Here is a 27,582-nt window from a genome sequence, read left to right on the forward strand (position 1 = left end):
TGGTTTGAATTGCAAATATTCTATTTCCCTGAACTTCCAAAGCAGGAAAAAAAATTGTGCTTTTAAAATAAAAGTTCATTCCTTTGCCTACTCTTCTTAGGAAAAGAAACGCCTAGCATTAACAGAAGAACATTCAATCTAGGGTCGGGGATCGACCCCCATCCTCCTGCAGAGTCCAGAAGAGTATGGGGGTGACTTGCTTCTTGGTCACGCTCTCTGACCACCTCAGCACCCGCACGTCCACCCACACTCATGTCCACACACCAGGCCATGTCCAAAAACCCTCTTTTTGAGAATGAGGTTCCCTTTCTTCTTCTTTCCGTGTAACTCTTTATAACCAACAGCAAACTAAGAATACTTAACTTTTGAGAATACTTTTTATCAAAAATCCTGAACTACATCTATTATTTTTAGAAACTAAATAAAGTATGCAAAGAAAAGGTTCTTTGGGAGGTGGTGTATCACTTGCAGCTTTACTAACCTGGTGTTAAAAGGGCTTCCCACACACGCACCCTACCTCCAAAGAAACAAAGATTACATACCCTAAAATGTGAATAGTCTGCTTTTCTTGGCTAGCAAGCCACAGCCACATCTTCTAGGAGTAAGGAAAGATGCTGAACAGGATGATAAACACACTGAGGTATAAAAGGAGAACATAGGAAAGTTCTCTGTTGCAGCATTTAAAAAAAAAAAAAAAAAAAAAGATTTTTCCAAAAAGATCAAGAACACACAACACAATCTAACCCCATAAACACAGTATTCTCAAGAACACAAATACTCTATAATTAAGCATTTTAAATCCTATTTTTCCACATTTTACACTTTTTTGCTTTTTTACTTAGTAGTTTTCCGTGTTTCCTTGGCTCAATCTACAGAATACAGCCCACCACACACATCCAGTGCCCCCAGTCGGAGGCAGACGCTTGTGCATATCACGCCCCGCAGAGGGGAAGAGGGAACCGTGAACTCTACTGAGTGAGGGTGGGAGGCGGGCAGAGGGCCTGCTGGAGAAGGAAATGTAAAGATTTATGAGGTAGATAGAAATTATCACTTCACAGGCTCAATCCCTGCAGAAAAGATAAGTACATTCATCTGTAAAAAAATAAAGATGAGGTAGGACGTAAGCAATGTTGTACTTTTCTTGTTCTCTTTAAACAAAAGAAAAAAAAAAGAAATTTCCCTGAGACTGTTTCTTCTTTGAAATTCAAAAGGGGAGAGAGACAGAGAGAAGACAGAGAGAGGTACACATGCACACCCCAAACACAGAAGCCTAGAAAACGTGATTAGAAGATGAGGATTCGATTGTTGCCAAAGTCCACCACGACGATCATCCCGTCGGGGGTCACAGCGATGCCGGAAGGGCGGTCCATCTGCCCAAAGCCACTGCCCTGAGCGCCGAACTTGCACAGGAAGCTGCCGTTGGCCTCGAACATCTGTACCCGGTGGTTCCTGGAATCCGCCACGATGATGCGCCCCTCCTGGTCCACGGCCACACCCTGTGGGCGCAGGAACTGCCCATTGCCGGTGCCCTCTGAGCCCAGGAAGCGCGCCGACTGGCAATCGGGGTGGATGACGAGGAGTCGGTGGTTGTTGAAGTCGGTGACCACCAAGTGACCCTCGTGGTTGAAGGCCACACCCCGAGGGGAGTCAAAGTGCTTCCAGAGAGCCCCCTCGAAGCCGTACTTATTCAGGAAGACTCCATCGGGCCCGAACAGCTGGATCCGGTGGTTCCGAGTGTCCGAGACCAGGATCTTGCCCTCAGAATTCACCGCCACATCCCACGGGTAGTTGAACTGCCCATTCTTGGTTCCTTTCTCGCCAAACTTGAGGAGGAACTGGCCGTCAAAGGTGAAGATCTGGATGCGATGATTGTCCTTGTCAGCTACCACGATCCTTCGGGAGGTGTCACAGGCCACCCCGGCCGGCCGGTCAAACTGCCCGGGCCGGGAGCCCAGGGTGCCGAACTTGTGGTGGAAGGTGCCACAGGGCTTGAACACCTGGATGCGGTTGTTGCTGCGGTCGGCGACGACGATGAAGCCCTCCTTGTCCACACTCACGCCCCAAGGGCGGCAGAGTTTGCCATCGCCGTCACCCTCGCTGCCGAAGCTCAGGCCAGGGAGCCCAATGCCCACATAGCTGCGGCCGGACTTGACCATCACCTTGAAGGGACTGTTCTCAATGTGCTGGTTGCACATGGTGACGGACACCAGGTGCTCTCCCTCCAGCTGCGGCCGGTAGCTCACCACGTAAGTCCCGTTCTGCTGATCACTCACCTCTGCCCCAAACAGGTTGCCGTCAGGGCCCAGGACCACGGCAGACATCAGGTCGCCTCCCGAGAGGCGAGGCTCCCCGTCGTGGTCGTAGCCAATGACAGTGAAGGAGGCCACCTTCCCCTGCAGGGCCCGCTTGAGGCCATCGCCTGTGGCCTTGGTGAGGGGCGCGAAGGCCCCACTGCTGACGAAGCCGAAGGACTTGATGGCGAGGTACAGGGCCTGGTCGGGGGGTGTGAACATGACCCGGTCGTCTTCTTGGGGCTGCAGGAGGCTGCGGACGGTCTTCAGCTCCTGCACCTGGGCCAGCATGCGGTCTCGGGCCAGCAGGATGTCTAGTGCCCTCCCCTCCTCCAGGACCTGCTGGACGGCACTGATGGTGCTCTCCAGCTTGTTGAGGTTCTGCCGCAGCTTCTCCACCTGCAGGTACAGAGACTTGGCTTTCACCTGGCGGATCTTCTCTACCTGGAGGGAAAGGTGAGAAAAGGGAGAGAGCGCACAGAGGCTTAGAACCACGCACAGAAAACCATATATAACCTGATGGCTTGTCACGAGGAAGCCTCAGACAAACCCACGCTGAGGGATCAGACAAAAACTGGTCTGCACTCTTCAAACGTGGCAGAATCCAAAGACAAAGGAATTGTGCCGGACACAGGAGATGACTGAAGAGACATGACAACTAAATGCAATCAGTAACCCTGGACTGGGGGGGGGGGGGCGCGGCATGGGTGGGTATTGCTATTAAAATATTAAAACACTATTAGTGAAATTTGACTACCGACTAAAGATTAGAAACTAGTATTGAGATTAAACTTCCTGATTTTTTATTAACTTGTGATTATCTAAGAGAATGTCCTTGCTCAGAGGATATAAACACTGAAGTATTTAGGGAGAAAGACATCATGTCTCCAACACTCCAACTTGCTCTCAAATCACATACATACAATATACATATAGAAAAATGATGACAAGGGGGCCAAATGTAAATAATTGGAATCTGGAAAAGGACGCATGGAGTACTTTCATTATTGATATCTGAAGCTTTTCTCTAAGTTAGAAATTAAATAAAAATGAAAGTCAAAAACAGCCACCCAACAAATGCTTATTGAGCACCTACTCTGTGCCAGGCACTGGAGGGAGACACACCTTGACCAACAGAAAATAGGGTCCCTCGCCCTCACAGAGCTTGTACTTTAAAATGACAGACATTAAACAGCAAACAAAGAAACAAGGTAAGATAATTTCAGATGGTGCTACGTGTTAGAGAGTAGAAATACAATATACAAGATAGTGACCAGGGAAGGCTGATTTAGATAGAGGGTCGTCAAAGACAGTTTCTTTTATGAGTTACTTGAAAGTCGAGACAAGCTAAGGGCTAAAAGAGTGATCCAAGCAGAGGAAACAGCAAGCACAAAGGCCCTGAGGTGGGCACTTGCCTGGAATTGAAACACAAATAAACAAACAAACAACTGTAGAGTTCTAAGTAAGGGGTGCGGTGAATAAATGTATGTTCTTGTATGTGCTGTGTGGAACGTGCACTGGAGAACACAAGTGGGGAAGTAGAGACCAGCAATCACCGGTGATGGTAGCTTAGGCAACAGAGGCGGCTGTGAAGGTGGGAAAAAGTGGCAGAAAGGAGACTAGAGGGAGAACTGGCAGGAGTGCCCCATGGGCTACAGAACAAGGCCTGTCTTGACTCCCAAAAGACTGAATTTTCAATGCAACTACAGTGAGCCTGAAATCTCTTTGACGCTATCTCCTCTCCCCTGCAACCCCACCCAAGTAAGAGAAAGACTGTGTAGAAAGAATAAAGGGATTTGGAGAGGATCTAATTCAAGATTGCAACCCCACCCCAACCCATCTCCTCTCCTCACCTCTGTATCTAAGAACAGGTTTTATAAACCTCCAACAAGAGCCTGAAAGGTCCCGCACCCCAATTTTGGACACCACGGTTCTGGCAACTGTTGATCTGTACTACTTCCAAAGGGAGTCCTCTAAATCTAAAACGCTTTAATATGTAAATGTGAATTCTGACCTGCCAAAATAACTCCTCCTTCTGAGGTTCTCAAACCTACCAATTTGGGAACGTGGGATTTTGTTTGACCGGTGGAAACACAGGCATCTCTCCATTCTTCTGCATTCAACAACCAAAAGCCCTCTAATTTTAAGTGATTTCCTCCTGTGAAGGGAGTACACAGGTCACCCAGCTAGTTTATGCTGTTTTGCAGAGGACTGTGAATTCTGAGTTCTCTACTGATCTGAAAGCTACAGAAAGCCTATTTCAGAATAAGGGTCCACTGCTGGGAGGCCTGGATTTTAATCGGATTTTCCCTTGGGGAGTAATGATGTGATTTCTGACCCATTCACGCTTTTTCATCTGTCCACTCTGGAGGCAGGACATGTATGAGCAAAGAGGCCCATGTGGGGCTAGATCAAAGAGAGGCTTTGTCCTTTAGTGTTGCACTAGACCAAACCTCTGGGGCTTTGGTTCTGATCCTTCAGCTAAGTGGTTGCCGCCGACCCCACAAGGAAGCCCAGTCCACTGGAAATGGATAAGCCACAAGAATGAAGGGTGTGTCTTGATATAGAAAACTGGGTCACCAGGCACTCAAGGATCTCAATGTTCAGTAACTCAAAATATTACACAACAAAGAGGTACCCAGGCAGAGACAGGTTAGGTCTTTGCTGGGTGGGAGCAAAAAAATTAGTAAATGGTAAGAGAGAAGGGATTTCCACAGGACTGGGGGCAAGGTACCGTAGCAAAACGTAGAGAGAGAAAATGGAAGCGAGTTGTGTCCAGAATGAGCAAGTGTATTTTGGAGGACTCCGAGAAAGAGTTTTTAGACCAGTAGAAACGAAGTTTATTACATACAAAAGAAGACAATGACTCTTCTTCCAAATTTGCTTTCCCTAGAGCAAAACCTCGCTTGCCATCCCTTCTGAAAAAGAACTGCCTTTAGAGAGAGGCAGCGAGCCAGCCTCATAGGAGGGAGGATAACGAAGGTGAGATCTGCAGAAACACACAAAGGCCTTTTCATCAGCAAATCCAGAAGAGCAAGTCTGTGGCAGAGTTCACCACAGAGCTCTCAGGTTGCAAGAAGTGGGCCCCTTTCGGTTATAATTAACATTCGTGGGTGGCATGAGACTGACAGACCATGGGGACATCTGAGTGTCTGAAAACTGTGTCAGGCCCACCGAGGTGCCTAAATAAAATATATGCTGAATTCAATCTTGGACTTTTCCACCCAAGAACTCTTCTTTTCAAAAAGCGATTGAACCATTTCTTGAGAGGTCAGAAGAGGTAAAAAGCAAGCAGGTATGAACTAACAAAATGGAAAATGCAATACAAAAGCCAACGTATCCTTCCAGAATTTTAGGACCTAATGATTAAGCGAGGGCCACTTTCAGAAATTGAGATGCCACCTCTGCCATTACACTGTCTGGATGATCAAAACAAGCATATACACACCTCAGTGCACCCTTTTTCATCAGCTATGTATGTGGCCTTACTCGTATGTGCAGAGAATGTAACTGTAATGGGAACTGGTGAGTGGCACTGGTCCGCTCACAGGCATATTCCCCTCTTTCCTGAGAGGACAGAAGATCAGAGAAGAAAATGCTGGGACGGTGACTTGGGTGGGGAGAGTCATCTTTCCAGCTGATTTTTATCTAAACAGCCCACCAGTATGCTCAGCACTCTTTCCTGCTCCAACAGGAAGACAGGGCACAGGCTCACTGCCCTCACAAGTGGAAAACTCGCTTTCCACAAGGGGTCAGGAAGTGCAACCAGCCAGGACACCAAAAATAAGGATGTTTCCCACCAGTCGGCTTTCATAACAACGGTTTCAATTGTACTCCCTCCTTTCTGCCTCCTTTGGAGCGTGTGCAATATAAAACTTGGGACTCCTTCCAGTCTTGGTACCCGGCTCCTTCTGAAAAGGCTTCTTGTTGTTTTACTGCCCGGACAGCACCCACAAGATTCCAGGGACCCTTGAATTTTTCTGCCAACAAATTCTGGAAAACCACCAAGTGTTCTAAATATAGAGCCGGGGTCCAGGATCTGACATGTGGTTCACGGCGGAAGAAATGCTGGCCAGCCGAGGAGGCCCAGAAATGGGGGTGGGCATGCTCCCCCCATTACCTTCCACAACAGCTCGCACTCCCGCTCCTCCAGGGCCTTCTTATGCCTTGCCGTCACGGCTTTGACCTCCGACTGTACCACCTTGGCCTTCATCTCCACCTGCTCTGCCACAGTCTGGGCCTGTTCGATGCTCAGCTGGAAAATCAAAAAAAGAATCTCATAGCATAAGAAAGACCTTCACTCCTCGGACGAAACATTTAAGCCTGCTTTTCTCAGATCTACAAAGCTAGCACACACCCAGGGCCCCCAGACCGCTTGGATCCACATCCTTGGAAAGAAAACAGACACTTCGGGAGAGAATGGCATCTGTTTGACATGTAACTGAAGGAGCTGCTGGCAAACGCTGGATTTTCTTTGTATGAGAAATGGCACCTACACAGTGAATGTCAGGACTATTAAGAGATACTCTGACACAGTGAAACCAGTGTAGCTGGGTCACAGCCGAAAACTGCGAACGAGGATCAAATGTGAAATGTACTACCCTGGGCACACGAGCAAATTCCCAGTCTTTCTGGCCTTACTCCCTGCCAGGGGGAAACTCCGCAGGCCTGGCACGTCCTTCACATGAGGGTGTACACAACAGGCTGCACTGCAGGCCAGCAGGAATCCACCATGTGCTTGTCAGGTCATTTCCAGCCAGAACCAACACCAAAGTGCATACTGAGAATACTGTCAGATCCACCTAGGAAACCCTGCCTGTGGTCAGAGACAGCTTGCCAGAGACCATCTACGCACCACCACACACCCTACCCGGTACCACCAGCCCTAGTAAATCAGCCAGTTTAATCAGACGTATTATTGTTCATAAAAAATTAATCCAGACAGAAGGCCTGGTGTTTTCATTAATATTACATGACATGTCTTGAAAAGCCACAAGGATTTCTTTGAGATACTGAGGTATTAAATCAGGGATTCCAAACTGACTGCTGATGGTGCAACAGTTTTAGAGCAGTGTCCCAAATCAGGAGGGGCCTGAGGAAGCACGAAGAGCTTGGAGCCTGAATTAGGAATTAGTCATGGGTGACCAATCATCCATGTGCCCTGGAACGAGGGGTTTCCAGAATATGGAAGACGGCTAAAACGGAGACAGACGTGCACAAACCAAGCTGGATGGTCACCCTAGGAGTTGTGTAACCAGGTTCAAATCCTAGCTCCACCTCCTACTAGTTGAAAGGCCTTGGACGTGCCTCCAACCTTGGTACGGGTGAATGTGAGGGAAACGCAGCCGAGTACATGGGAAGAACTGAGCACACATAGCAGCTGGCACAGCTCATTATTAACAGGGCGCAGAGAAACACCTGTGACAAAAGCGCAACCATCCTTTCCCCTCACCCCACTTAGCTCTACACAAACAGCATCGTGTATCTAGGCCTATTCACACTTCCTGCCTTAGTTTTTAAATTGTAATGAAACACACACACACAACTTCCTGCCTCTTTTTAAACTGTGGTAAAATACGTAACATAAAATGTACCATTAGTGATATTTACCACATTCAGTGTGCACGCATCACCACCAGCTCCACAACACTTGTCACCCCACAAAACTTCTGTACCCATTAAGCAGTCATTCTCCATCTCACCTTCCTTGCCCCCACGGCAACCATAATCTAACTACTCTGTCTCTACAAATCTGTCTAGTCTGGATTCTTTCCAATAAATGGAATCAAACAATAGGTGACCAGCCGTATGTTTATGAATACACTTCCGGCTTAAATAGTTGTGACTCGTTTAGTCACTTAAAAACTTAAAATTGGGGCCCCTGTTTACCAACTTGAATCCTCTGAGCCTGGGTGACATGTTCATGGCATGGGAACTGCACGCACCCCTAAACCACCCTCTGCAGGGGTTAACTGTTTCACTGCTGTCTATCCCGGTTCCAGCGAGGCCTAAGGCTCCTGAGGTGACCAGGGCGGGCACATGGGTCGATATGGATGGTTCACAGCCTACCCACGGCCTGGAATTCCTTCTCTTCCAAATTCACCCTACAGCTCAAAACCCTGCTCAGACACCACTTCCTCCTTCCTGAGGCTGGAAGTGAAGGGCACCTTCATAGAAGCTTTCTGCTCCACCTTTACAATCCTGTCCCAAGTGTCACCGCATATCAAACAAGGTGGGGGAGGAGCACACAGTCTGTGGGACTTAGCCACTGGGTTGTAACAGGGACAATCTATACACTTTAAATTTGCTTGTATCTATGGCCATAGCCGTAAGCGCTAGGTAACTGTACAGGGTTAAATAGTCCCCCCCAAAATTCAGGGGCATCTGAAACCTCAGAATGTGACCTCAGATGGAAATGAGGTCTTTGAGATGAGGTCATAATGAAGTACGGTGAGTTCTAAATCCAATGACTGGTAACCACGTACAATCACTAAAGAGAGACAAAAACACCGAGGGAAGGCCAGGCGAAGAGAGAGGCAGAAGCCGGAAGTGATGCAGGCCCAAGTCACAGCAGCCACCAGAAGCCAGGAAAAGGCAAGGGAAGAGTCTTCCCTAGAACCTACGAAAGGAGCATGCTCCTGCTGACACTCGAGTTTGGACTTGAGAACTGTGCAGTAACAAATTCCTGTTGTTTCAAGTCATCCAGTGTGTGGTCATTTGTTGTAGCAGCCCTAGGAAACTAATACAGTAGCCAACAAAATGAAGCAGACGGATATATCCACATTACCCATGAGATATTAAAAAAAATCCAAATGACCGATCAACTGTGCATATAAGCAGGTTATCATAATGGGGTTGGTAGATTTTGAGTGTCTCAGGTTGTCAGTCAAGACTCATTCAGAAGAAGAGACACTAGACATTTCAACAGAGACGATTTCAAGTGGGGAATTTGGTTAACCAGGAACTGGAGAAGTGTTAGAACAAAGGGCACATTGAAGATCAGAGGTAGATAGTAACTGTGGGAAGCAACCACCACCCCCTGAGCTGGGAGAACAAAGAAAAGAGAAGAAAGTGGGGCTTACAAGAACCCAGAGGTGTGGAGGAGGGGCCATGCCCAGCTCGTTCTGGGAGAGGCAAAAGCTGGAAACTGGAACCAACTTCTGCAGCTGGTAAGAACAGGAAGTTAAAAGGAAAATGCGAGTCCCTTCTTCGCACTTCCAGAGAGGTGGTTTGAAGTTTGGCAGGCATCACGAGGCATGGGTTGGGGGTGGGTGTATGTCAGAGGCGAGTGTAGAACTTAATAACAGACACACCCTGTTTCGAGATGTGGTGGTTATTAATTAGCACCGAGCCACTGTCCGAGTCAATATTTGACCAAGGCAACCAAGCCTATGTCCAGAATATTGAACACTTCAATGGTCAGCTGAGGTGGCTAACTGCTTCCTATTGATACCAATGTCATATTATTTACTGACTTATTATTAAAACTGATTTTCCATAGGAATCATAAGAGATGGTAATAACAGATTCCTGGCTGGAGAGAGCAATGGCCACCCCCTTTGCATAGGGGTTGGGGGTGGTGCTGACATGTGAGTGTCTGCTCACCTCTCCCTACTGTCTCCTAGACAGGCATGCTCCCTTATGTCCTGCCAGGTCCCTGCAAGCCCTTGGGTTTTGAACTCCCATTTTTTCAAGCAGATAGAAGGGGTGCAAAGCTCTTATTGTAATATAATCTCAGTCATCCCCAAGCATGCAAGGATAGTATCATTCCGAGTGCCGAGAGGCATAAAAGCCCTATGTCACAGACGAAATGGCTCTTTCCTCTCCAAATCGTACACAATCCAGTCAAGCACTGCATTCCAAGATGTGCAGACCAGGACCTGCTGAACGAGTTCCCATTATCTACAGCAGGGCCTTTGAAGGAGACAAGAGGCAGCTGGGGTGGGGGAAATGACAGTGAGGAAAAGGGCTAGGTAAACTTTGGAAACCAAAACACACTTTGCAGTTAAGAAGAAAAATACCCAGCAAAGATGGGGCTTGAAAAAAGAAATGTTATCATCTTCTAGATGTTAATAGATCCAATCAAACATTTCATATGTGAGGGTTTCAATCTGGGCAGGTGAAATCAGTCAGAGCATACAAACTGACTGCTGAGTGATAGCCACTTAATACTGAGGAGTCTGAAGCCCTATCTGTGTTTCGAGGGAAGAGTGCAGAAAGCGATTAGTGATGTCTGCTATGGAGAAGAGTGGGGGCCGGAAGACTGGTGCTTCAAGTATCCTGATAGCCAGAAGATAAGAGAACGCAAATATCACTCATAAACTCATAAGCCACTATACCAGATATGAGAAGTACTGCAGTTCACTCTAACTGTAATTTCTATCACCTTTAACATCTTTGAAACTATGATTTAGCTTAAAATCGTCAGTGGGTTTTTTCCCTTATTAGTTGTACTGTGTCTCCCCAAAAATAAGACCTAGCTGGACAATCAGCTCTAATGCGTCTTTTGGAGCAAAAATTAACATAAGACCTGGTCTTATTTTAGTATAAGACTGGGTCATTATATATAATAAATATTATAATATAATACACAACACAATATAATACTGGGTCTTATATTAATTTTTGCTCCAAAAGACGTATTAGAGTTGATTGTCCGGCTAGGTCTTTTCAGGGAAACACGCTATATAACATAAGTGTGCATCTTACACTCAATGGCATCTAAAATGTGATTAAAGAGAAATGCAGGAATTAAGAAATCAAGGCTCTCTTATGTGGCAACTATATCCCTGATCCCGATTATGGAAATCCCTGGGAATCCGTGCATCTCATAAAATCTTCTAATTACGTAAGTGACCAAAAGGTTGTATTTTCAGGAAGAGCCAAAGTGAAAGGACAGTTCTAAAAAAGCAATAAAAATGAGAGGTTGCCCTTACCACACTGGTGAGGTTACACTATAGACAACTTCCATGCTTGAGTGATTTACTTATGGTTGTTTCTTTCTAGAACTAAGACTCTCAAGCTGAATATAGACAAGTTGCTGAGTCTCTCAGAGTCATAATCTGGGAACTGTGGCTCATAGCCAACTGTACATCCAAATACTTGTAATACTGGATGAAACACTCAGTCAACGCAGCAAATGTGCCTTTTATAGACATACTCTTCCCATCCGGAAACGATTCATCGGAAGCTTACACAAAAACTAATCTTAAATGTAAGTTGACGAGGACATCAAGACTCAAGGAAAATGAGGTGTCCAAGACACATGACCTCACTATGGAGGTTAATACACAAACTACATGTAGAAAGGGGCTCCTTATTTATTAGAGAGGAACCCATATAAATCTCAAGCCTTCTGGCACGGATCAATGGTGTGAGGTGTGGTCCACAGGTGACTGGAGAAAAGGCAAAAACACCTCTGCTGGGCGTATATTATCTCCAACGATGGAAGGCAAACTAATAAGACAAATGCCCCTGGTTGAAGAAAGGGAATGAAGGTCATGAAACTGTCCCACCCCTGTAAAGAAAAGCTATTAAATGGAAATTAAAACACCCAATCCGCAAGTTGTACCAAGTCCAGATATACTGTAAAATGTCGCTGATATTCACTTAAAGGTGTAAAATGTATAGGGACTTAAACCTACCTGCCTGGGCTGCCTAGGATCCTTTACTTTGGGGCGTACTCATGCGCATTCATCATTTGGTCCAAAGGGAGCTCTCCATCAATCATAGTGCCTTCAGCCACTGCCCCAGAGGAGGAATGAAGAAAGGCCAATCCAGGGCCCTTCCCTGGGATTTACATTATGGGGGAGGTCCCATTCTCCTCCCCCAACCCCAAAAGGGGAGTGGAGGCGGGAAAGGAAACCCACTCTTTCTCTGAGGATGGCTTGCTGGAACAGTGCAGGCCTGAAGACAGCTCCACTTAAGGCCGCTCTTCTCTCTCTACTGCATGGACAAGCACAGGTCCAGTAGCAAGAATGAGGTTACCATGGCGAGAGGGCAGGGCTAAGCGATTGAGAGCGTTGGCGGCACCAAGGTCTGCGTCCCTGGATACCTGAAGCCTGATCCATCCATATTCTTCCACCTGGTCACCTGAGACTATTCATTCCCTTTTAGTCAATTGCAACCAAGAGTCCTTATTAAGACAGCATGGGAAATTTTTTAATTAGGTCATGGTGTATTCAAATTCTTCAACCATGATTTTCCCTCCCATTTGGGGTGGGGATGTTTGTGTGTGCACATGTACAAGGGTGTGGGGAGGGCAAGAGAGAGAACGGGGAACACCTGCCTCCCAAATGACAAGTGTCTATCAGTTTTGGATTCCAACTACAATTCCTCTATTCATTTCCAGTGTGCCCTCTGGCAGGTAACTTGAGGTTAATCTCTTAACTTGAGGTTAAGCAAAGTGTTACCTATGCAAAATGGAAAGAATGACACCAGGCCATATAGGAACTCGTATGTATGTATAAAATACCTATTTCAGTGCCTGGAATAGAGCAGAAGCTCAGTAACCAGGTCTGTTGATTCTTACTGATGAAAGGGGCAGCCCTATGGTTAATGAGATCTGGGAACTTGGGCAAAGTAACTAAATTTTATTCTCCCATTTCCGTATCTTAATAGAAAGTTTCCTTGATCTACTTTCTAGAATAATTTATATTAGTTCACGTAACAGTAGGCATTCTCAGCATTCATTGTGATAACTTTCCATCATAGCGAGCAGAAGTGTCTGCAAGTTAGTCTATTAAGGTGATCAAAGAAAAATAGAAGACGGGCCCAAAGTAGATCAGCAATTCTAGATTAATTTACAATTTCATTTGTACACTTTAAAATAATTATGCTTAGTCATTAAGTCAATTGTCCTAATTTTTGTGCTGAATGGTACAAAACCTATCACTTTTTGCTTTAACATGAAGAATGCCAGTTTACTTTCTCAAAAAGTGGGTAGACAATTCACGTTCAATAAAGGAAATCAGAAAGACATGCATTTCACATTTTCTTACTACTACTGACTATTAACATCAAATGAAAAGTAACAGAAGCGCTATCACATTTAAGGCTGTACTGAGCTTGGATAAAACTCCCTTGCAACTGATGTGGTCATGACTCCGGGTTTTTGGCCAATGCATATAAGAAGTGTTATGCAAGACTTCTGGGAAATCTCTATAAAAGGCGGGGGCGTGCCTGCTTGTTTTCAATTGGCCAGAACACAGATGAGATGGCTTGAGAGCCAGCAGCCATTTTGGGACATAGGGATAAATGTTAATACCTAGGAACGGCCGGGTTGAGCTGAAGGATTCTCTCACCTGTTATCTTTTTTTAATAGGAAAGATTAAAACCTCAAGTATTTATTTAAATTTATTTAAATTTATTTAAATTTATTTATAAAACCTTGACTCTTTCTGGGAACAGAGTCAAGGCCTGTTAGTAATAGTTAAATTCATTTCCTAACTCATTAAAACAAAAACGAAATCACTCTATACCAGAAAGCAGATGAGTGGTTGCTTGGGAACATGGGAGCACGGAGGGGATTACCCTAACGATACAAGTAATCTTTGAGGTGACAGACATGTTCATATTGTTGACTGTGGTGACGTTTCATGGGTGAAATACACGTTAAATGTACGCTGTACACTTTAAATATGTGCAGTTTATTGTCTATCAATTTTCCTCAATAAAGCTGAAAAAAATGTTGCCTCAGTCCCACCATAAAAGGAAACAGTACTATTAACAGTCTGGTGCATTTCTACTTCTCCCACTATTTTTTCTGTGCATTGTTTTCTGGTTTTGCATCATTTTTCTTGAACCAATTTTAGAGTTCGCTCATTTTACCTTAACACTGTGTGTGTTTTTTAATGTGATCACAAACTCTTTATAAACGTAAGTAGCTAAAAAAAATCCTTACTCCTACTGTTGGTGATTCATAATGGTACAATACTTTCAATATGCAGGGCGATGCCTTATAGAAGATTCCCAAAGGAGGAATGAATTTAAAGCTCGGGATCTTTTTTTTTTTTCTTTTCTTTTTTTCAATACATGACTTTTATTGCATCTTTAAAATATCAGGAATCACTCGACATCTTGGTGTTTCTGTAGCTGGACAACTTAGATCTTATTCATCAGCCTGCTGAACTGTTCCTTTTTCAGAAACATAGATACCATCCCAAATTTTTCTGACATCTTGGTTTTGAACTGTTGTGGCTTGATGAATCAAAGCAGCTGAATTTGATACAAGTTCAATATCATTTCCTTCAAGAATTAACTCATCTTTCTGGGTTTGAGACATTAAATAAGCAACACCCGACCTCATCCGAACCCTGTGGATGTATTTTTCACCCAAGAAATTTCGGATTTCAACAAGAGAACCATTCTCCTGATAACAACGTTGATGGGGAAGTGAGCACACACAGACTTCCTCTTGTAACGGAAGCCCCGTGTAACACCCTTCATCACGTTCTGTGCGTGACTACAGATTGTGCAAACAGTAGCCAGTTCCTTCTGATTTCCCCACCATTTGTCAACCCAGAGCCTCTTCTTTCTGCTTTCCAAGGAGTCTGAGTTCTACACTGATGTGACTGAAGTCCCACCGCAGGGTGCCTCTCTCTGGGACCCTTCACAATAACTGTGTATCCCTTAAGAGTGATGTCCACATTTTCTGGAACGTTCACAGTCTGATTCCCGAGGATGAATGGTCTTTATCCTCGCAGTAGATGCAGCAAAGAGCAGCTCTAGATCTTTTTCAAATTATGTTGTCCTACCCAAAGAGTAAGCATTGTATACATACTCAGTTATTTATCCAAAATAGTATTCTGAAGTCATTTTAATTGGATAACTGGGTCGGGCTGAGTACAGAGTAATTACCTGCCATGTTTTCTGGTTTGTTGTTTTCCTTTTAATACAGAAAGGTTCCTGTATCACACTTTTAACCTAAGAGTGCTTTCATGCCTTTGGATATTTAACATAACCTTTAGTGATTTTTTTTTAAATACTTCCCCCTCTTCTCCATGTAACCCCTTTAATCTAGCTATAATACATTTTTACTTTGGTGGTTGCTATGATAGATTTAAATCTATTCCTTCATCATCCTTTGTAAGTGGTTATATGTCTTCTTAAGTCTCTTAAGTTACTAGCAAAAAATAAAGTCTGAGGGGCCGGCCTGATGGCTCAGGTGATTGGAGTGCAGTGCTGCTCCTAACGCTGAGGGTCACCGGTTCGATTCCCACATGGGCCAGTGAGCTGCGCCCTCTACAGCTAAGATTGTGAACAACAGCTCTCCCTGGAGCTGGGCTGCCATGAGCAGCCGGAGTTCGGCGTGAGCTGCCAGTGGGATGCTGAGTGCTGCCGCGAGCTACCGTGTGCTGCTATGAGAGGCCAGCAGCCGGTGAGGACTGCCATGAGCTGCTGTGAGCAGCCGACCGACGACCGACAGCCTCTGCAGTACAGGGGTGGAGCGCAAGGCTCATAATCCCAGCATGGGCCAGAGAGCTGTGTCCTACACAACTGGACTGAGAAACAACGGCTGGGGGGGGGGGGGGGGGGGGGGCAGGGGGGCAGGGGGCAGATAGGTAGATAGAGTAATTAATTAATTAAAGCCTATTTCTAGGATATCTACTGTGTCTTGGATCTGCCAATTTGCCAGTACAAATAAGCAGCTTTTGAAAGTTCCTGAATGTCATGCTTCATACGTTAACACTATTAAGAGCAAATGTTTATTCTTAGACCAATGACTTCCAAATTAAACTTGTTACTTAAATAGTCCCTGTAAAGAAGTCAGAAGATCTGCTTACTGTGACCAGAATCATTCTGTATTTTAGTTTAAAGCAGGATAAGTGTTTTTCTGTAAAAAGGGGGATGGGGAAGGTTGTATATATACTCTCAAGAAAACTAACCTTTCTCAAAACTGGTATGTCAAGCTTGTTTCTGTGGCTTAAGTGGGAACAAACTGGCTTTTCGGCAAATGGTTTTTGAGCAAAGCTAACTTGTCTTCAATTTTTACCTCAGCTTCCCCTCCCTGTACCCAAAACTGTGTGCTGGCATCACAGAATTAACTCAGAGGGAAAGAGGGGCTGTTTTCTACCAACACCCACGGACTTCTTAACAGGTATGAACCCCGACACTCTACTTTCACAGAGGGCCTCCAGATAACTTCTAGGAATGGTCGATGCCTCTGATAAGAACTTGCTTTGGACAGAACCGGGAGTCTGATCTTCAGATCACTAGCTGAATGCAGGTTTTAAAGAATTATCACCAAGAGCCACGAAAATGGCATGACACACCCACACCCACGTGGTTAAACAAGGACTTTCTAGGGAGTCTATTCACAATCTATGCAGTTGGTGTCCAGCAGGCATGGCTGGGTCTGGCCAGACAGATTAACACACTGAGCACCCCAACTCACCCCAAGAACTCACCTGTCACCTGGCTCCTCCCCAAATGCCCCGTGATCCAGCATTTACATTAGTATCAGGCAGAGTAGTACCAACGGATACTTGAATTTCACTCCTACGTAGGTTCTTTTCACTACTCATCACACAGCAGACTCTCAGCCAACACTGACTGTATTGGCTTTAGACAGTTGGGTGTGGCCATCCAAATAGTCTGCCCTTCTCTCTCTTCTCCATAAAAAGCTCAAATTTCCACTTCCCTGAGATTTTATCATTTTAACCACATATCTCTCCTTAAACCTCTAGCAAATCACAATTAACTCCTTTTTCTCTCCGGAGTAACTGATGCCAGCAGAGCACAAAGCGCACCAGCAATTCTCTCATCATGTTTCAAGGAACCCGAGTGTTCTCGATCTCCAAGGACAGAAAGGGGTTAATCAGAAGATACCCTAATCTAGGGGAGCAGGAGCCAGGTATCAGTAGTTCTTTAAGCTCCCCAGATGACTGTCCAGCGCAGATGCCAGCAGGGTAGGCATTTGACAAGGTCCTAACTATAGCGGCATAAAAATGAAAATCACAAACCACTTCATCCACGGGGATACAGATACTTTGAAACAGAAAAGAAATAAAACAGAACTACGCACTAGTGGGGTGCTGGCAAACAAGATTTAACAGCAACCAAGAGATACTCTGCACGCATAAGAATGCAACACAATAAGTCATTGTAGAAATGCACTCTCCAACTTCCAATCTTACGAATTGAGTATCAGATAATCTGACTCATCGGCAAGATTACCTCAACACCACGCATCAGAATCTGACTGCTTCTTCTGGGAAACTTATTAAAATCTAAACCTTCCTTCCACCCCCTTCCATAAAGCACACGGTGAGCTCTTTATTACCATTTCCAAAAAAAGATTGTATTCTTAAAAACAATTCACTTATTCAAAAACTCTCGAATGTAAATAACAACGGTTTCCCATTCCATTTCTGCTCAAGGATAAGCAAGATTTCTTGACTTTCAAGCTTATCCTACAAGACAAGGCAAACATCTCATGATTTTTTTGTTTGCCTAAAACCGGGTTACCTGGATCAGGTAAGATTCAGAATCAGTTCAGGCTCACGGTACTACCTGACTCTGTATAAGAAGGTTGCCATGCCCTCAAGTTACATGTGTCCCTTCCTACCCCAAAGGGATGGGACGGGGATTCAACAGAAATAAGGGTCTTAATTACCAGGATGTGACTTTATCCCCCAGGAACGAGTCTGAGACTCTTAACCCTGTTGTAAAACTTCCCATGCTCACTTACTTCTCACCTGTAAGTAAATAAATCTGAACAGCAAAGGTCTCTGTCTGAAAAGCATTAAGCTCCCAGTCTGTCTGCAGTCCTGCCTGATAAACACCAATGTCCACTTGCATTTGGGGAGAGGGCTGGATGGGAAACAGGCAGATGACGCCATGGAGACCCCGTGTGTGCGTCTGGAACAAGCCCTGACTAGCCCGTAACTCCCGCCACATCCCTCTCACTGTCAGAAGACCACAAGGAGGTCTCCCTGCCCCACCCCCAAGGGATTGCTGCTGCCTGGGGATCACGTGAGCTCACGTGGGTCACTGGTCCATGGCCCCCACACACTGGCATCTGCCCAATAATCCATACATGCCATCTGAAAGGCAATGGGAAAGGTTCGTGTGCCAGGAAAAACAAGGGAAACAACCAGGTGACGACGGGTGGGGAAGGACTGACCTGGATTGCCTGGCGGCCCTGCTGGGCGTCCGCCAGCAGCTGGATGGTGAGTGCCCGCGAGTCCTGCAGCGCCTCCTGGAGGTAGATGAAGCTGTGGCCCCCATGCCGGCCCATTGTACACTCACGGCAGATGGGCACTGAGCAAGTGTCACAGTACAGATGCAGCACCTGGGGACCAGACAGGAGACAGGCATTGATGAGAGATGTGGGCTCGGGGGCAGGGAGGACAGCAACAGGGGTGCTTTGGATCCCAGACTTCCAACCACCCCCTTCCCAGCAAGCAAGCACATCCCTACAGGGAGAGGGAGCAGTGCAGTGAACTGGGAATACAACTTGCTTTCCGTTCCCACCCCCTCTGCCCCAAATCAAAGGGAAAAAAACCAGTCACACACCCCCCTCAGTCCAGTCCAGTTTCATTCAGAACTACTATAACTGAGTCACTTCAAAGACATACGAGATTTCCCTGTATCTTGGATTAATTACCCAGAAAAGTCCTCTCTTGCCACCCCAGCCTCTGAGTACATGGAGGAAGGTTAGGAGCCAGAATCAATCACCCTCACACCACAGCTTGCTGCCACCCTCCCCATCGAGGAGATTAGCGCAACATGCAAAGCAAGGTTCTCCCAGGCACTCAAGCAAGCTCCAGGCTTAAGATTCTGGAACGAAGGCAAAAAGCTAGTGGTAAGGTCAGCCAGCTTCTTGTCTTTCTTCTTCCTGCCAAGTTGTTCCAAGGAGTTGACCCTGGGAGGCAGCCCGCGCTGACAGAACTGCTTTATGCGATGTTCTGTATTTCCCTGGGGCCCAGCATACTGGGAGGGGGAGAGAGAGGAGGGTTGGCACAACCTCCACCTGAGCTCTCAAGAGAGACAGCTCCTTGGCACAGAAACTGGGCCAGTCTCGTTGTATCCCTCCACAGAGCAGGGCACTTAGCAGCGCTCTCCGTAAATGTTTGCTGGATTGCTTTCAAGAGCAGAGCTTAAATGTGCCTCTGCTGCACCTGGCTGTGAGGGAAAGCCAGCCAACAGCCGACAGGAGGCAGGAAGGTGGTGTCCAAGGGGGTGCCCTCACATACAGACCACACTTAATCCCCAAATGAAGACAAGAGGTCACGACGGGCTTAAGGCCACACACGGCTAGCAAAAGCAGAGCAGGGAGGCCAACCTGAGCCTTCAAGAGCTGCGTCCAACACAGGCCTGCTACTGGCCAGCTCAGGCAGAGCACACAACACCTGGCTAGGTTCCCTGGAGGTCCAAGACGAGCGACTCGAGAGTCCGCGTGGAATAGGCCCGGAGCTCATCCTCGAGGGGAAGCAGGGACAGGGAGGGAGGGCTGGTGGTAGGGAAGCCTGAGAGACAGCAAGTTCCCAGTAGGCTGAAAATGCAACACAAAAATAGCCCTGGGGCAACAGTGAGTGAGAATGCTCCTTCTCTCCATTTTCCAGGGTGTTTTACCTACTAACCAGTCTGAGCGTGGAGCACATCCACTAGGAAACGATCTCCCAGATGGCTCATCCAGTAAATAGGCCTGCTCCACTCAGGGTTAACAGAGTTCACAGGGAGGTGTGTCGTCCAGCGTGGGTTAGGCTGCTTCTCTGCCAACTTTTGGGTTTAGGAACAAGAAAAAGGTTTAGGAGTAGTGTGTTCCTTCTCTTAAGAAATGGGTCTGACAGGGCTCGTTTTATGGACTCCTTAGGAAGGGAAAATGGGGTCAGGGTCGAAACTTGACCAATCTTGCCCACTGTGATCCTTTTCCAGCAGCCTCGGTAGACTGACACCAAGTGATGGCAATCTGCCTTCTTCAAGACCAACAACCTTTAAAAGCAGGCCCTCCACTGAGAGATGAGCTAGTCTTTCTAATCAGGTAAATCTAAAATTCTCAAACTAATCTTAAATACTAACCAAAAGATGCAAAGCTGGGTAACTTCGGGGGAAATTCCTGGACAGTCCCCCCCACCCCCCAGAAGTGAAGCTAAAGCCATTGAGTTTCAACAACTCAACCACATTCCTTCCCTTTGCTGCCTCCATTTGTCATGGGATTCAAGGGATCACTCCTATGCTAATGGGAAGTGTGAAAACCTTCCATCACGAGGTTCCTTATAAATCAGAGCTTCTGAACCGTCTGCCCTCCCTCCTCCTGCCAAACAGCATGCAGTCCTCTCTTTACCTCGTCTCAGGATTTACCTGTTCTGGGGACAGCTGTGTAGACTGTGTGGCGTCCCCCTGCTTTCTTTCTGTCTGTGGGTTCATGCAAATGTTAGCAGCTCTCCTCGGCAGTGCAGTGAGTAGAAAAGAACCTTGGCTATTCGCCCAGAGTCTGGCACTACCTGGTCATGGGACCACCCATCCAGTCACCTGTCTGGGCTTCAGTCTCATGTGTACAACACACGGAGTCTGACTAGGTACGCCATCAGATCCCTTCCACCCCTAAAAGCCCAAGAACCCTATGTCTGGGGACTTGACATCAGAAACCAAAAGGCTCTGAAGTAATTCTGGGCCGAGGCAGGGAGCCAGGCTCCAGGTGCCAACAGTGCAACTGCAAGGAATGAAGTTGATTTTTAGGTTTGTTAAAATCGGAGCCTGGATGATGTCGTGCATACATCTTACAAAATGGAAGTGTTGAATTCTGCAGGTGAAGTGGCTAGAAAAGAAATCCTGCACAGAAGGGCGGCAAGCAGGGCGCCCAAAGCCTGACACCAGGCCCCGCTGTGAGAAGCCTTGAGTCCACTAAAATAGGCAAAAGGGGCACCCAGATGCAATCCCACCTGGCATCATTTGACATGGGACTGATGCAGCATGACGTGCCCTAGATCACACTGACTTTGGCAGTGCCAGGTGTTTCTGCAGTTGCACGAAGGCTGCCCTGTTGGGACCACAGAGGCGGTGCTGGGGTAGGGGGTGGGGAGCACCCAGCTGGCTGATAATTAAAGGCTACGGTGAATTAAAAGCATAGCCTCATGGTGCTTGTCATTAATAAGCCACTGATTTTGTTTCTTAAAGAACACACTGTCCAAATATTGAAAATGTGGTCAGTTTTATGAACTTTCTTGCTAAAAGTTGGAGTAAAACTTTGGGAAGGTTTTGCACTCTGTTGAGAAGCTCCACATCTCATCTACCTGCAATTTCCAAGGTCAAAACCCCACCACTTTAGAGCTTGTGAAAACGATCAATAGGTAAGGAGGTGCATGGGTGCAATTCTCTCTGAACCAGCTACAAGATATTTTAAAAGAATAAACTGGGAGCCACGTCTTCCAAAGGGCTGCGCGGAGGGTCCAAGGCCAGAAATGTGGCAGAGGCCATGAACTATGGCTCCAGGAAGGGGGCAGGGGGTAAGCAGCAGTGCTCTACTGGCAGGAATTCCAGGGCTTGGGGCTGCCTGTTCGAGGCTTCCCAGGCAGATACAGGGACACGCCCCCACCCTCCCCCACCTCCCCCGCATGGCGACAATCTGGCTGCCCCAGCTGAATGGAGCAGGCTCGACCTCTGACCTCACAAGTGACCACCCTCTTCCCTGCCCCCAGCTTCCAGCACGCCCCACTCACTGCCTTCCTCTCCCAAAATTTCTAAAATACCAGGCAGAGACAAAGACCTAGGAATGCGGGCCCAGCAGGAGAGGAAGGGGGAGGTTAAAGAAAAAATAAATAAATAAAAATACCAAGTAGGCAGGTTTACCTTAGCCAGCGCTTTAAATAAAGTGCTTTGTTAGGGAAAAGACTGTGTGTGCTTCTGGAATCTACTTTTTATACTACCTGAGATCCAACAAGGAATGAACGAATGCACGCATGCATGCATGTACGCACGCACACACGCACACACACACACACACACACACAGGCACGCACGCACGTCCTATTAGAGCACAGCACATGTGTAAGAATGAGCTTCGAGTTTTAAATAAAACTGCCCACGTAAGTGAGCAATGTAAGCTGAAAAGATGGAGGCGCCTCTCATTGTCAAAAATGCCCCAAATGAAATACAATATATTCACGGTTATAAACTTTATTTATTTATTTTTTTGACATCCCTTAAAATGACTGGGGACATCTGGCCTCCCAGAAACTCAGGCCTGGCCAGAAGAAGGTCTCCACCCACCCAAGAGGGTTTCTAAGTTTCCCACTATAGAAATGAAGTGAAGGATAGCTAGTGATAACCAGAAGCCTTATCAGCGTGTGCCACTATACAGACTCCTATTTAAAAGTGGTGAGCCAAGTTCAAGGAGTAAAGTCCAGCCATGAAACTAAGTCTATTCAATAACATCAAAACGAAACTTTACTTGATTTATGGAAAATAACACTGATGCCTGGGAAGAGGGAAAAGAAAGGAATCTGGACCCCCATTCAAACACAATCACCACCAGTTCACAACAGCAGAGCCTAGATGAGGACGCGAGGAGGGGGTGGGGGGTGTCCTGAAAAAATTTAGATAGGGTACATACATGTATTTTTAATGCAAAGAGACACACAAGTGCGAATAGTTTTAAATCTCTCAATTTCTCGCTCAACTGTTTCTACTTTTCTATATAACCAGCCTAAAATATGCTCCTCTAGGTATGCATATGTGAATATTTTTAAGACATAAATAGGAGTACATTATACTCAACTTTATTCCCGTAACTATATTAACTTGGAGAATGTTCTGGGTCAAGGTGCCTGTTTTATGAATGACTGCATGGTATGTCACGTGTGGCTGGACCACCACTTATTTAGTACCTACTGATCAAAAACTATTTTTGAAAAACCACAAGCAACGTAGTGACTGTCCTTGTCCCTTTTACAACCCAAATTGTTCAACTTGGTAATATAGTCAATTGCTACGTCAGCACGTGTCAGGGGGGGAAACATCTACTTGCAAGCGTGGACAGTAAGGATTCTAGAATTTAATAACTAAGTCAGTTCAACCTCCATCCACATGAAGAACATAGGTTGGCAAAGGCATGCTTCTGTTCCCCCAGAAGACCCAATGTACACAAAAAGCCAGCAGGGGGACACCAGGCATCGAGACGGCCATTGTTGGGACTGGGAGGGAATACTGTCCACTTGTGCGTGGCTGGAAGGCTAGCTTCTGTGGATGGAGATTGAGAAAGCCCAGAGATGAGGAGCAGCAAGAAAGTAAGCCTTTGTGTTTTGCATCCGTCGTGGCGGCTAAGCAGGAAGACACTGTCCCCAACACAAGGGCGTGGGGAAAATGGGGCTGCCGGTTCAGGCTGTCTCCGGAGAGGGGCAGTGGACAGGGTCTCAGGCAATGGACAGGAAGCGGGGTACGAAGATAAAACACTTATGAGCCTGGGGGGACCGTTCAAATACCCAGTGAAACAAGCACTGGGGCCCCAAACAAACCCACAATGTCCTTTTTGCAATTTCAAACTCCAACAGGCTCTGGAAACCAAAAGTTCTGGCATAAACTATTTGGCAGCAAAGACTGAACTGGCGTGAAAACGGTTTATAATTTTCACCTGTGCCATTTAGTGTGCGTTTTCATACATTCCACTGAAGAAATGCTAATATTTGTTCTTTCATGGTGTTATTACTAATAGATGCACATAGCACACTATTAACTGTATAAAATCAGAAAATTTGAATGTCGACGGCACGGGTTTCGGCTCCATGGACAAATGTGCAAAGGGCTGGACACCGAGAGGGGTCACTGTCAGCTCCAACAACTCGTTTCAATATGGTAGCTGGCGCCAAGGGAGCAACACTGCTTGATGAGCATGAAGTATCCTCTGTTGTTCGCTTGAGGTGTCTGTGTCACCTTAAAAGCCACTTCAGGATCCCTTCCCTATTTTTTCTGAGAAAATCTTCACCCCCCCAAAGACCACTGCCTGCCCACTTTCCCGATATCCACCAACCACCACGTAGCAAGGCCCGGTTCCCCTGTACCCCAACCCACGTTTCCTTACACCCTGCACCTCCTTTTTCGTCCCATCACCTACTCCCCCGGCCTGTGGGACCAGAGGCCCAGGGCCCCAGAGCTGGTCCCCACTTTCCAGTCTAGCAACCCTGCCACGTCCCTGTCCTCAGGTTTCTTCCCCCCCGAAGGTCCCTCCCTGTGTAACACTAGGGAGGTGTGGTGTTTCCCCGGAGCACACAGCTTTTAAGGTTTACTAACATGTGAAAACCGTTAAGTTTTCAAAGCTAAAACCGCCAAAGTAAAAAAGGCACAGATAATTAGGTGAGTTAAGTTCTGTTTCCACACTTGAATGATTGAATTTGGCTGGGCTTACCCGCAGATTTGGTAAAAATGAGAAATAGCCCAACTTCTGGCTCACAGAAACTGTCCGATTAAAAAGTATGGAAATGAGTTCATTCTGGAAGAAAACCTCTCCCCCTCTAACACTGACTCTTGAAGATGAAACCCCAGGGAACATGCACACCCTGGACAGCACAACACACAACACACCTTCCCCGTTTTGCCAAAGCCACAGAAATATAGTTTCACCATGTTTCTTACCACAGCCCCGTCCAAAAGCTGAGAGTACATACAGCAAATGACTCAAGAAAGGCCTTTAGGAGGCAAGAAGTGACAATATAGCCCGGGCATGTGTTTTTCTGGGATTCTGGCCCCAATCAGGGAGCTGCAGTTAGTTTAACAGGACAGAGGAAACCTTCCAGGTGAAGTAGAAGAGCAGAGGTCGGGATGGGGATGGCAGGAAACATGGCAGGCAGATGACAGCCCTTCCCACGGTGAGCTAGCTACCCTTAGCATTTCTCAGAGCCTCTGTGAAGTCACAAAAAGAAACATCTAACTTTGAAAAAGTACGATCGTGCTGTCACAAATACCAGAGTGGGACCATTCAGATGGCAAATGCAGGGGTGCACGTGAGGGGGGAACGTAGCTATGGCTCCGTTCGTTCCATTGCTGTGCCCTGGAATGTCCAGCCAATTCCAGCCCTGCAGAGATCCTCAGGATATGCCCCTGGCAGTGGTGCTGACACTGAGAGAGCCTTGTTGGGCCTGCATCCTGCTTCCTTCCCCCACTGCTGCCTGTCACGGCTGCTGAGAAATAAGTCCACCCGCCAAACTCCCAGTGTCTGCCTCTGGAGAACCGAACCTGCAGCAGCTCCCTCACTCTAGAGAAGAATCACTTAACCCATTTGTCTCCTGGTTCGATTCTGGTTTCCAGGCGGGAGCCTTGTTGTCTTGGCTCAGCCCCTGCAGCCTGGGGCACATTCATGGCCAGCCATGCCCACCCATGCCAGCAGGGACTGCTGCCCATGGCCTGGAACACGGGCCCACAGTGGCAAGGGACACTGTGCTTGGGGCTTCCTGCAACGAATGGGTCCAAGTTACGTGACACTGAGTGACACTTGGGACATGCCAGAATTGTGTTTTGCATCCATTACTGCCTACACCAAATGTACTGTTCAACCAAGAAATGTGTTTACCTAAATAAAACTTGTGTGTTTAAAAATTCTTCCACCTCAGAAATAAAAACAATACTGCCACACCCACATGAGACTACATCCACACGATAGACTATTTTTCAGCAATGAAAATGAATTACTGATTCGTTGGGTGGGTACAAAAGTGCATATAATTGTCAAAACTCAAAATGCATACTCACAACCTGTGTATTTTATATAAATTATACCTAAAAGTGAGGGGGAAACCCTCCCAGCAATAACCTAGTGTTGCTGGGGTGAAGTTTGGAGGCTTGCCAAGGTGTGGTGCTCTATATCTAGTATGGGGTTCAAAATGAGTCACCCTCAAATCCGTTGTCTTCTGAACAAGCCTCTGTAGTTCGCAGACTGTAGCCCTGTTTTGAGCTAGGGCAACTTTAGCTGAGCTAGGGCAACTTTAGCCTCCGGCTCAAGACAAACTTCTGCCTCTCCCTTAACTACCTAGAAGAACTTGAATTAGGGGCCTTGCCCATAATAAGCGATTACCAGAGATAACCTCTTTTGACCTGTCCATAGGGCAGGACAAACTTCTATTTACTGAGCATCTGCTCTTATCATCCTGCAAGGACCCTCTGAAGCCCCCAAGGCACCTGACCTCATCCCCAGCTCTGGATGTCTCACATACCCCTGTTCCCTTTCCATCTCTGCTCCTCTCTGGCATGCGGGGTGTCTCTGACTCTCTCATGTATGTGGGGCTCCCATACATATGTGTGTATTAAATGTGGTTACCTACCTCCTGTCTGTTTGATGAGACCAGCCAGAAGAACCTTGAGGGCATAGAAAAGTTTGTTCCTCCCCCACACTAGCTAAGGACCTAATAAATACTAGTTGAGCCCATAAATGAGTTACTCCAATGGCCCCACATAATTTACTCCGAGTAAGTTGCTACCACTCTTCCCACAATGTTCCCATTAGGTATTATTTTTCCTTTGCCCTCTACTATAAATATTATCTCAAGTTCTATCTCACATGAGGCAAGCTGCAGACCAACTCCCTGGAGGTTTTGAAAAAATTAGAGCCCCGAGTCCGATTTACAGCACCACAGGCGGCCGGCGGTCGTACAAAGCCTATGAAATCAGTCGTGTCCCAGCTGCATGCCTCTGACCTCTGCTGTACTAATGAGTGGCCCACGCCGCTTCCAGCAGCAAATAAAAGAGATTTGTTCTAACACGGAGATCACTGGCCACGTAAATTATAGATTTTTAAACCAGACCCGAAAAGATAGGTTTTGACATAGATACAGTTTTCCTGTTGCTTCCGAGGTGGGGAAAGCCAGGCAGTTTCCATCTGTTGTCTTCTGAACAAGTCAGTGGTGCTTGAAGGCTGACTTCAAGAAAATGGCTCGACTCTGTAGGTGGCCATGTAATTCAGTCCTCACCTCTTAAACAGTGGGCGACATTGTGCACCTGAAACCTTTGCGCTCCCTAAAGTAGCAAAAGGGGTTTCAATTGCCTGTGCCGCTGAGATCACGTGGACAGGTGGATTTAAAGCAAGGGAAGGCACTTATCACCTGGGGCACGCAGAAATAAAGACACAGACAACAAAATCAGCAACACAAAAGGTTTTAAAATCTTTCTAGCCATATTTTCTCCCTCCAACATAACACAAAAATTTTTTTTTTTCCTTTCTCTCCCAAACTTCTATGATCTTGAGCAGCTAGACGCCTGGGATTCAGGTGGCCTCTGCTTTGGGCAAGAAAGGTCCGAGTCTGGCCTTCTCGGTCACCCAAGGTGACACTGTCACATCCGTTACCAATTTTAAGAGTGGGTT

The 27,582-nt window shown here is 46.6% G+C and overlaps 1 protein-coding gene across 1 annotated transcript in view; it reads right to left on the reverse strand.

Moving 5' to 3' along the window:
- Positions 1-749: 749 nt before the first annotated feature.
- The window catches only part of TRIM71 (tripartite motif containing 71), a 62,052-nt gene continuing 35,219 nt past the window's right edge, over positions 750-27,582 (reverse strand). Inside the window, exons 2-4 of the mRNA XM_074312712.1 lie at positions 18,418-18,585; positions 6,412-6,546; positions 750-2,735 (exon numbers count right to left, since the gene is read on the reverse strand). Coding sequence (XP_074168813.1) covers positions 1,284-2,735; positions 6,412-6,546; positions 18,418-18,585 — 1,755 coding nt within the window. The 3' untranslated portion in view covers positions 750-1,283. The remainder of the gene's footprint in view (positions 2,736-6,411; positions 6,547-18,417; positions 18,586-27,582) is intronic.

Source organism: Rhinolophus sinicus, linkage group LG10 (assembly GCF_036562045.2).
Source record: "Rhinolophus sinicus isolate RSC01 linkage group LG10, ASM3656204v1, whole genome shotgun sequence".
Lineage (NCBI taxonomy): Eukaryota > Metazoa > Chordata > Mammalia > Chiroptera > Rhinolophidae > Rhinolophus > Rhinolophus sinicus.